Below are 11,748 nucleotides of genomic sequence, written 5' to 3' on the forward strand. Positions count from 1 at the left end.
CCTACCTTTTATTTTATCCCTTATCTCCCTGTACTACAACTCTGCTTTACTCTGTCAGTTAAGAGCTCCTTTTTTATGCACCTCGTACAGAAAGCATGAGCATTACGATTAATTTTCTGTGTTAAGAGAAAAATAAGACAATAAACATTACCGAGTTCCCACGAGTTTACACTGAAAACAATTTGAGAAGTATATTGATGCTGTTAGGGTAATGCACATATAAATAGTGTGGTATAACTCAGTCTATCCAGCTTATTTTGCAATCTCAAGCAAACTATTTTCTGTGAATGTGTTGGACTTCCAGTTCATTAGGAGATGTAGGTAAAGAATTACAAGAATAACAAAGTGCAGTAAACTGTAATGTATTTATATACATATAAATATACACAGTACACACCTATATCATGAAAACCATACTTTTATTTTGGAAGCAATTAATTGCGATCAAGCAATTTAACAGCCTTACTCTCTACCCACTGTATAAGCGTCAAAGTTTCTCAAAGTGATTTCAATTTGATTGCATCACAGAAGTGGATCCTCATCTGCAGAGATCCTGGAGAAATGAGAACTGAAAAGTCCATTGAGAATCTAAACATTGCTACAGTTAGACACCACCACCATTCAGTTGTAATAGCAAGGTTTTACTATTCTCGAATAAACAATTGTTCCATCCCCAGCCCAGTCCAGTGAAGAAAGAGCGTTCTCCCCGACCTCAGAGCTTCTGTCATTCCTCAAGCGTGTCCCCTCAGGAGAAGCTGTCTTTGCCGGGGTATTTAGGACACAGGGACAAACAGCGACTCTCCTATGGAGCCTTTGCCAATCCCGTCTACAGCACCTCCACCGATACACCTGCGTCTCCAGTATCAGAGGGTCCCACAATAGCCAGCAAGACCCCTTCAAAAGGTAAACACGCCTATAAGATCAATATGCATGACACTGCAGAAAACAACAGAGTAGGCCAGGTGCCTGGAAAGGTAAAATATGTTGGTATATTGACTTGTTTGCATGTTCCTGATGTCTTTGCATTAACTCTAATTGCGGGGGAGGTGTAATGTGCTATCAAGTAAGGTTAATGGTGAGTGATTATGAAACACCTCTCACACCACAACCACTGTTTGCTTGCAAACTGAACTGGAATGTGCAACCTCTGGCTTTTGTTTCAGCTAATCGGATATTAGCCTGCCGCCTGCATTCTGGGATCATATGAAAGGAATAGTTCACCCAAAAACGAAAATTAGCTGAAAATGCTCACCTTCAGGCTATCCCAGATGTAGATGAGTTTGTTGCTTCACTGGAATAGATTTGGAGAAATGTAGCATTATTTTACTTGCTCACCAGTGGATTCTCTGCAGTGAATGGGTGCCATCAGAATGAGAGTTCCAGCAGCTGAAAAAAAACATCACAATAATCCACAATTATCTGGACTCCAGTCCATTAATTAGCATCTTGTAAAATGAAAAGTTGTGTGTTTGTAACAAATCCATCATTAAAATGTTTTTAACTTCAGCTTCAGTGTGGATTATTGGAATGTTTTTATCAGCTGTTTGGACTCTCATTCTGACGGCACCCATTCACTGCAGAGAATCCATTGGTGAGCCAGTAAAATAATAGATTGAGTAGATTTTCCACAAATGTTAATTTTGGGTGCACTATTCCTCTAAATGTCATTTTCCTGATTATTATGGTTGTTTTTATGTAAAACTCTTTACGCTCCTCGTTTGGTGATGGGAGTGCTGTCTTTGCCCTTGTGTTCCGGTGCGCTCAGGCCTCACTTGTTTCTCGACCAATCACGTTATCTCGTCACTCTTTCAGCTCCGTCCACTGGACCGCCCACCTCCCTTCCGCTGGGATCACAATCGAGTGCAGGAGGCAGCTCCACTCTGTCTAAGAAGAGAGCACCTCCTCCACCTCCCGGACACAAGCGCACCCTCTCAGACCCCCCCAGCCCCGTACTTCAGGGCCCGCAGAGCAAAGGTGCGTCCGTTTGGTGACTGCAGAAACAACATTCCGTCGCCACCTCGGCTGACAGAAAAGAGCAAAGTCTTGCAGTTGTGTTGCTTTGGTTCTGATAGTGGTGGTGGTGTTGGTGTGGAGTGGGTGGGTATGAATTCTGAGACTGATCTTCATTTGCCCATTGCAATGAAGTGATACTCTGAGTAACTGCTTTAGGGCTCATGTTCTTGAGAATGTGTTAATGATCAAAGACAGAGCTTTCTTTCACAATAGGATGTTGTATTATACAATTATTGACTTTACATTTTCTTCAGTATTTTCTCTTTCCTCACCCCACAATGAGAGTTAAAGTGGTTAATCTCCATTTGATATTCTTATTAATCAGCTTATGGTTGCTTTCTTTTCATTTTGTGATTCTGAGATTTGCATTTTAATAACAACAGTTAATTTTGTTCATGTTGTGTTGCATTTTTGCAATTAAATTAGCCAAATAATTTTTTCAAGGTAAAGTGTGTCATTTCTGTGCTATTAGCTTCACCAGCTAGAATTTAATATAACTAAAATTAAAATGCTGATTAAAATTTGTTAATAAAAGAGGTGGGCAACGATTAATCACATCCAAAATAAAAGTTTTCGTGTACATAATATGTGTGCTTACTTTGTATATTTATTATGTATAAATAAGTACACACACAAGCATGTATACATTTAAAAAATATGTTATGTTTATATATTAAATAGATTTGTATATAATATAAATTATATTAACACAAATATATAGATGTAAATATTTTCAAAATATATACTGTATTTGTGTCTTAATAATAAATATACACAGCACACACACATATATTACATAAACAAAAACTTTTATTTTGGAGGCTACAATCACCATTTTCATTAATATTTTTTTTTTTGTTGTTGGATGTGTTAAGAAATGTTTAAGCTTGCATGATTTCATTTAATATGCCCAAATACATTTTGCTAGTTTCATTTAGTGTCAAAAATAAACAAGTGTCTGTTTAACAAATAAAAACTGAAAATACATTAATGGTTTTTTTAAAAAGTCTTGGGACATGAAAATCGACCATATTTGTGAAAATTGCCAGTTTCCTGTCAGCCAGAAACCGGTTTCCTCAAACACTCCCCTAATCTTCCATCGGTCGGATAAACAGATAGTTTGTCCCAGACTCATGCCATTGGTTGAGCTAATTTTGTTCTGTTGTACTGGTTGTGATGCCCTAACGGTCCCATCTCTAGAGATAATCAACAGCGAAGCCTTGCCGACTCGAAGTCTTATTTGGATGTGCTGAGTGCGTCCGGCCAGGAGGATCGACGATCTGGGGCTACTTTGGGTTGGAATTATATTGCTGAACATTGGGAGAATTTAACTTCTCTGCATGATGATTCTAGAGATGTGTCATGGCAGGAGGTGATTTATCAGGTTGCTGGAACTGAGGCCTGCTCCAGGTTGGTTGATGCATTTTCATGCCCGGAGCACGAGGACCACCAGCTGCGTGAACAGGTTTTGTTAAAGCAACACAAGCATCTGGATGAGCCAGTTAGCTCATTCCGGGAGGATGTTGCTTGTGGTATTGACTTAAGGAAGACCTCAAATGGTCTAATTTTTGCTCATTTAAATGTTAGGAGCATACTTCCAAATATCTCTGAGATAAGACTGTTATGTTCTCAGCTTAATTTGTCGGTACTAGGGTGTAGTGAAACTTGGTTGGACGGTTCGATTCTGGATTCTGAAATTGAAATAGCAAATTACAGTTTGATAAGAAGAGATAGAAATCGTAAAGGTGGCGGTGTTTGTGTATTTGTCAGATCGGATTTGACGTTTAATGATAGAAATGATTTGGTCAGTGCTTCTATTGAGGCCGTGTGGGTGGACATTTTATTTCCTAAGAGTAAGCCCATTTTAGTTGGGTCACTTTAAGTGCAGAAGACAAAATATTATGGTCATAATACAATATCGGTGAGATCGATGAAATATTATTTATTTATTAGTTATTTTGTGACTTACTGGGAAAAGTTGATTGGTCTTGTGTATTGAATCGTAAAGATGTTGATAAAGCTTGGGTGGGTTTGAAGGAAGTATTTAGTAAGGTACTAGACAGGGTAGCTCCGTATAAGAATGTAAGAATTTAACAGCGATCAAGAACCTTGGATTAATGATGATATATTACAGAGGATTAAATTAAGGAATGATAGTTTTAAAAAGTTTAAAAATGATTTGGAAGTTAGGATTTTTGAGATATATAAATTAAGAAGAAACGAAGTTAGGGATTTGATAAGAGAAGCAAAAATAAATTATTTTAAAAATAAGATAAATGAAAATCGACGTGAGCCAAAAAAGCTATGGGGTGTGCTAAAGAATTTAGGTTATTCAAAAGGAAAAGTCTCTAAATATCAACCTAAAGGTGGGGGAGGTTTTAATTTCTAATCCAAAGGAGGTTGCTGAAACTTTTAATCATTATTTCATATCATTAGCTAATAAATGATATAACCAACTTCCAGAGAGGCCTGATTTTTATAACAAGACACAAGTGAAATCTTTTTATGGGAAGCGTGGAATTATTCAAGATTTTTTTAAGTTGAAACCAGTAACTGAAAGTGAGGTTTTTAAATGTTTAAATGAAATAAAAACAAATAAAGCTTCTGGGATTGATAATATTCCTGCAAATTTTTTTAGGGACTCCGCTAGAGTAATTGCTCCGTATGTATCATATATCTTAAATTTATCAGTTGAACAAGGAATAATACCAAAGGAGTTTAAGAGTGCTAGAGTTATACCACTATATAAGAAGGTTGTAAGTTAAATATATAATTACAGGCCTGTCTCTGTTTTGGGTGCAATGTCTAAGATATTGGAAAGAGTTGTCTATGACCAAATTGGAAAATATATTAGTAAAAACAATATTTTATATGATTTACAGTCTGGTTTAAGGCAGTTACATTTAACTGAGACTTGTATATTATATATGACTGATAAAATAAGGAAAGCGGTTGACAATGCTGGTAAATTCTGTGGAATGGTTATGTTGGACCTACAGAAAGCATTTTTACTTTACAACAATTTTACTGTACAAGTTAAAGGGTAGACATTAAAGGTATTTTGTCTAGTTCTTTATTTATTAACTCTGGAGTTCCTCAAGGGAGTATTTTAGGTCCCTTATTTTTTCTTTTATATATAAATGATCTTAAAGCAGCATGCTCAGAGGAACTTATTCTGTATGCAGATGATGCAGCGGTTTTAATATCTCATCAGGATAAGGGGGTCATTGAAGAAAAGATGACTTTGCAGCTAGAGGTGATGTCTAAATGGTTTTTAGATAATAAACTATCCCTACATGCAGGAAAGACTGAGGCCATTCTTTTTGCATCTAAAATGAAATTAAATAAGGATGATACCTTTTTAATTAAGATAAATGGTAAGGCCATAGAGGTAAAATCTGCAGTAAACTATTTGGGCTGTTTAATAGATAATAAATTAACGGGTGATTTGATGGCTAGAAAGGCATTTATAAAAATATGTGGTAAAATTAAGTTTTTAGCGAGGCAAGCCGGTTTATTAGACATTCACTCTTTAAAATTATTAGCAGGTGCCTTGATTCAACCTCATTTTGATTATGCTTCCTCCTTTTGGTATAATGGTTGTTCCCAAGTTTTGAAGAATAAATTGCAAAAGGCTCAAAATAAATTAGTTCGGATAATTTTAAAAGTACATTCTAGTGCGCATTTACATAGTGAAAGTTTAAGGAGTTGGGGATATTGACTATGGAAAAAAGGGTGGTATTTTTAAAAATGGGTCTGACACATAGGATTGTCAATAATGTGGTTCCAAATTATTTAGAAAATTATTTTTATATGGTGAGTCAGCAGCATTCATATAAAACTAGGGGTAGGGATTTTAAATTATTTTTTATATACTAGTGCTATAGCATGGAATAAATTACCAGTTTCAATAAAGGGAGTAAAAGATTTTTTAGTTTTAAAAGAATGGTAATGGTTTGGTGAGGGTAGTTAGTGTGTTTTGTGGAGATTTTATTGTAAATTGTGTCATTTAGTGGGATGTTTATTGTCAGTTGTGATTTGTATTTTTGGTGAATTATCTCTACTATATTCTTAAAAAGTAGACTTTTATTGATGTGATAAATTATTATTAGGAGATACTGTTTGTTCTGTCTATTCTGCACGTACACATAACCTTTATATTAACATTGAGGGCCGCAATGGAAACAAGCCAATGGCTTTATTGTGTTTTTATCCTCGACAGTTTTTTCTAAAGTGCATGGATTACTTGTATTTTGTACAATTTTATAAACTTGTCAAATAAATTTCAATTCAATTCAACAAACTGACACAACTTTTATATATTTTTCAGAGAAAATCAACCTGCAGTTGGCTTTCTTATAGTTGACTTGGCATTTTAAGCTGGGTTTGGAGAAAATATTTTAACATCATAAAATAAGCATCCTCATTTACATAATTGAAAGCCACATGTTTATAAAAACGAGTGTACAACATGGCCAAAGCATCTAATTAAATACAGGAACTTCAAACTCGCTTTAAACCTCTTCCCTCTTTTTATTTTGAACCTCATAGGAAGTGAGTCCACACCTCCTTCTGCAAATCGGACGTCCCCGGCAAATAAGTTTGAGGGAATTCAGCAGCAGCCAAGGTGCAGCATCGCACTCACATTCAGACAAACCTGCTTGATATAGAAAACCTGCTATTTTTTTCTTTTTTTAATGGAAATTTTATAAATGTAATAGTCCTATTTTGCACAATAATGAGTTGGGCCTTTTACTGCATGTCAAATCGATATTGAAGGTAAAAAAAAAAAAGAATTTATTATTTTCATGTTACCAATCATGAAGATTTTTCTAGTCTGTTATAGAGATAATAGTGACATGCCCTTCTTGATTTCAGCACTACTTCTATGAACACAAAAGCAGCATTTGGCCCACGAGTTCTTCCCAAATTACCTCAAAAAGGTACATTTCACATGACATAAACTACAAGTGATTTATTTATATTTCTAATTTTGAACTTTATACTGACCTACACATCTTTCAGTGGCACTACGAAAGATCGACACAATCCACCACCCCTCAGTGGACAAGTCCAGTCCTGATGTGCTGCAGAAACCCCCACAGGCCCAGGACACTCCTCCCACTAGAGCTTCAGATACAATAACTAGACCCACTGAGCCGCCACCTAAAATCCCACAACCCGCAGAACGCTCCCAGCCTGTGGAGGTGCCGCAGAAACCACATATCTCAGACCTTCCCCCCAAACCACTGCTATCTGATCTGCCCCCAAAACCACAACTGTCAGATTTACCTCCCAAACCTCAGCTTTCCGACCTGCCCCCGAAACCTCAGCTTAAGGATCTTCCCCCTAAGCCGCAGCTCTCTGACCTCCCATCCAAGCCTACAATGTCTTCAGCAGCTGAGACCACACAGAGGCAAACAGCACAGGAGGAAACGAGTCCAAAGCCCCAGCTGACAGAGGTGCAGTCATCAAGTCAGCAGGAGGAGCTCTCTCCAAGACAGGCCAGTGAGGACACTAATGGTGCGCCTGCAGGAGCTTTGGAGATGCCAGTCCCGATGCCACGGAAAATAAACACAGTGGTGAGTGGAAGACCTTTTAAAAAGTATCATATATCTACTGTTGCCCTGAAAGGTTTTAGTTTTACAACCAGTTCGTTTTTGTCCTCATTTTAAAGGCATAATTCACCCCAAAATTAAAATTTTGTCATTAATTACTCACCCTCATGTCATTCCAAATCCATAAGACCTTTGTTCATCTTTGGAAAACAAATTAAGATATTTTTGATGAAATCCAAGAGCTTTCTGACCTTCCATAGAAAGCATGCAACTGACACGTTCAAAGCCCAGAAAAGCAGTAAGGACTAGGGGTGTAACGGTATGCAAAAATTACGGTTCAGTACATACCTCGGTTTTAAAGTCACGGTTCGGTTCATTTTCAGTACAGTAAGGGAAAGAAATGTAAACATTCAACTGCAGGTTGTTTACTACTATACATTTTTTTAACAATTTGTTTACACTTTTTTAAAACACTTTTTAATAATATAATAAAATAAAATACTCTCAGTCTAAAACCAATATCACATAATAAAATATAATGAAAAATATAAATAAATAACTATGATTGCAGTGCAGCATTACCAATCCCAGCTTCTAGGCCTGCTCATATTTTATATATATATATATATGTGTGTGTGTGTGTGTGTGTGTGTGTGTGTGTGTGTGTGTGTGTGTGTGTGTATATATGTATGTTTATATATATATATATATATATATATATATATATATATATATATATATATATATATATATATGTGTGTGTGTGTGTGTGTGTGTGTATATATATTGTGTATATATTTTTACACCCCTAGTAAGGACATTGTTAATAGTCCATGTGACATCAGTGGTTCAATCATAATTTTATGAAGCTACGAGAATACTTTTTGGGCGCAAAGAAAACAAAAATAATGACTTTATTCAACTATTTCTTCTCTTCCGTGTCAGTCTTGATGCACGTTCATGAGAGTACCATTTTTGGGTGAACTATCCCTTTAACAACTTAAATCTATTTTATTGGTGTAAAACTAAACATTTTACATAATAATTTTGCTTCAATTAAAATCATGAGTTTATATATTTTCTTAGTTTATATTCCTTACTGTTTGAGAGAAGTACATTTTTTGAAAGAAATTGAGATTTTAAATTGAGATTTTACTTAGCAGAGACACATTAATTTGCTTAAAAAAATGACAGAAGGGACTTTAATAATATTACATAAGTAGTATGTATATATATTGTTCTTTTAAGATTTCTATTCATCAAAGAATCCTGTAATACATGGTTTCCACAAAAATATTAAGCAGCTTTTTTTTTAGCATTAATATTACAAAGAAATGTTTCTTAATCTCAAATTAGCATATTATAATGGTTTCTGAAGGATCGTGTGACACTCAACCATGTAGTGATGATTATAAAATAAATATATCTAATAAACATGAAAATAGATTTTAGAATATATCAAACTAGAAAACAGTTATTTTAAATGATACTAGTTCACATTGTCCTGTTTTTGCTGTAGTTTTCATTTAATGAATGCATCTTTGGTGATCATGAGAGACTTATTTCAGAAACAAAACAGAAAATAAAAACTATCCCACCCCAAAATGTTGATCAGTAATGCTTACTGGGAAAAGATCAACAGGTGTAACACTAATACCTGGAGATCCTCTTTGTGCAGGGCAAGAACAAAGTAAGGCGTGTGAAAACCATCTATGATTGCCAAGCGGATAATGACGATGAGTTGACTTTTGCGGAGGGGGAGGTTATCATTGTTACAGGAGAGGAAGACCAGGAGTGGTGGGTAAGTAGATCTGCGCAGTGCACTTGCGTTTTAGGACAGACTTACATGCAGATCACATTCATCAACCTTCCTTTTTACAGATCGGGCACATCGAGGGGGAGCCTGAACGGAAAGGGGCCTTCCCAATGTCCTTCGTGCACATTCTGTCAGACTGACAGCGTAAAAGCGGCAGCCGAGAGGCTCTCTAACTAGCACAAGCTCTGCTCTCTCTGGCCTCACACTGGACTGTGGGCATTGCCTCTGTACATAGCTGCTGAAACCCAAACGGTCTCCAAGCAAACGAAACATGAAGTATCAAACCCATGCTCCCTTAAACCTCAAGGGTGAAATGTGTAAACTATGTGTTGTTCATAAACTGTGTTATCCTGCCTATCAGTATTATCGTAGCCATGGCAGCCCAGCATGCCAAACTGGGTTTGCAGTAGCTATACTTGGAAATCTAGCACTTAACATGTATGCTGTAACTTTGTGTATGTGTACACATATAGAATTATATGTATGTCCATTTTAAGTGTGTCTTTGTACATACATATGCACAGATGTAAGTGTATATTTATGTACGTATGTAAAATGTACAAGTGTGCAAATGTGTTAACCCTGCTTGCTTATGGAGCCAGAGTGACTCTAGACATCTTAGTGTACTGTTTTAAAAGAAAAAAAGATCATCTCTTGAATTTTTTTTTTTCTTGAAGGCGTAAACGATGAGCAAGAATACTTCAATACTATACCGGTGTTGAAATTCCCAGCATAGTGGGATTCTGGTCAGGGATCAAAACCAAAACGCAAAGGTTTGAACATCTCATCTGCTTTACATGAACCATTAAGATATGCATTCACTCGTTTTGCATCACTCACGAAAAAAAAAAAGACAGAAATCATCTTTATCCTGAATGCCTCAGTGATTCAGAGACCAATTCACAGCCCTAGAAAATTGCTGGTGCAATGCTACCACTTTCTACCAGTATGTTCGTATGGTGACTGTATGCGAGGACGTTACCACACATTACCACACATAACCGCTAATAATTTAAGAATGAACCACTGAAGAGCTCATATCGGTCAAACATTTCAGTGTCTCTTGTGGTTGCGGCCTTGGTTGCATCTGTGGGGCCGCTTCATTCCTTCCCCATTATCATTTAATGCCAAATCTGACAAAACCAATGCCTCAGCTCTGGGAAAGTGTCCTTGTCGATATTCTTTTATTAGATCATACAACAGCGTACCTTATCGGCCTCTGGTTATCAGTCATAATCATGCATAATTGATAAAGCTTCACTCGTACATGGATCTGACTGGTCAAACGTTGTTGGCTTTGTATAAAAATGGATATATGTTGAGCAGAACACAATCTGTTAAAGGTTGCTTAGAAGGAGTTTTGTTGTATGCTTACAGTGACTGTGGAATGTGATTTCTTTCATTTACATTGAAACGAACTGCAAGGGGACCCGGCAGTGAGTGACTGACTCGGTATGACTCAGAATGAACGAACTCTGCCTCTTTTCTCGTTACCCTATCAGGGAGACCAGCATTCACTCTTGGTTTTTAACTATTATTGTATTAACAAAAGAAGATGTATTAATGAATGCCACCTGTACTATATTTGATGATGATAGTATTTGACATTTATAGGGCTAAAGTGTTTCAGCATGGAGAGGGATGCAACCTTCAAGTGTAGTTTACTTTGGGTTTTGTTTCTCTGTTTTAGGTCATGTTACGATTAAATAATAATATCTAAGGAATAAATTACAGGAATTCAGCACAAAGAACGTCTCTGCTCCATGAACAAGACAAAACAACTTCAAGACTGTGCCATTCTTGGACTGTTTTGTTTAGAGCCCACTGTTGGACCACGTCTATCTGTTTAGATGTTCAATCCAGCACAACTCCAGATCATGGATTCCTGTGTTGCTAATAATTGTAGCATAATAAAGTCTGGAAACGGTCAAAAGGACAACTTCACATTTAAGTGAATAAACTGGATTCAGTCCTAATGTTAAATTTAGGCTGAATTTTGCCACTCTCTCTCTCACCTGTTTTTTTCTGTGTTTGCTGCACTGTAAGTTCAGTCAGGAAGAAAATCAAACTTGGCTATCAAGTCTTCGAATCTTAAAATAAAGACTATGGTGAAACCATGTAGTCTGTATGCTGTTTATTTATTTAGATATTCTTCAGGCTGGGTTATTTGACATTTACAATTAATTTTCTGAATTCTGGCTCATCAATACTAATTGTAAAACAGATTTTTTTTCATGAATTTCATATACATTTTTAACATTGATAACATCAATGATTTGTTCATATTTTTTAAAATCATTTTTTATATTAAAGTTATTTATTTTCATGCCGTAAATCAGCCTCTATTCAGTTTTTCAGTAT

General features: G+C 36.2%; 1 protein-coding gene across 5 annotated transcripts in view; it reads left to right on the forward strand.

Annotated features, from left to right (window-relative positions):
* asap1a (ArfGAP with SH3 domain, ankyrin repeat and PH domain 1a) overlaps window positions 1–11,505 on the forward strand; it is a 51,688-nt gene extending 40,183 nt beyond the window's left edge. For 3 of the 5 annotated variants that reach the window (XM_026206277.1, XM_026206279.1, XM_026206278.1), the window contains 7 exons: window positions 678–903; window positions 1,813–1,974; window positions 6,565–6,640; window positions 6,892–6,956; window positions 7,039–7,595; window positions 9,250–9,372; window positions 9,453–11,505. In XM_026206277.1, the coding sequence (XP_026062062.1) occupies window positions 678–903; window positions 1,813–1,974; window positions 6,565–6,640; window positions 6,892–6,956; window positions 7,039–7,595; window positions 9,250–9,372; window positions 9,453–9,527 (1,284 nt within the window). In that variant the 3' untranslated portion in view covers window positions 9,528–11,505. The remainder of the gene's footprint in view (window positions 1–677; window positions 904–1,812; window positions 1,975–6,564; window positions 6,641–6,891; window positions 6,957–7,038; window positions 7,596–9,249; window positions 9,373–9,452) is intronic. The other 2 variants (XM_026206281.1, XM_026206282.1) reach the window with 1 other exon arrangement.
* Window positions 11,506–11,748: the final 243 nt, after the last annotated feature.

The sequence above is a fragment of the Carassius auratus genome, chromosome 27, assembly GCF_003368295.1.
Source record: "Carassius auratus strain Wakin chromosome 27, ASM336829v1, whole genome shotgun sequence".
Lineage (NCBI taxonomy): Eukaryota > Metazoa > Chordata > Actinopteri > Cypriniformes > Cyprinidae > Carassius > Carassius auratus.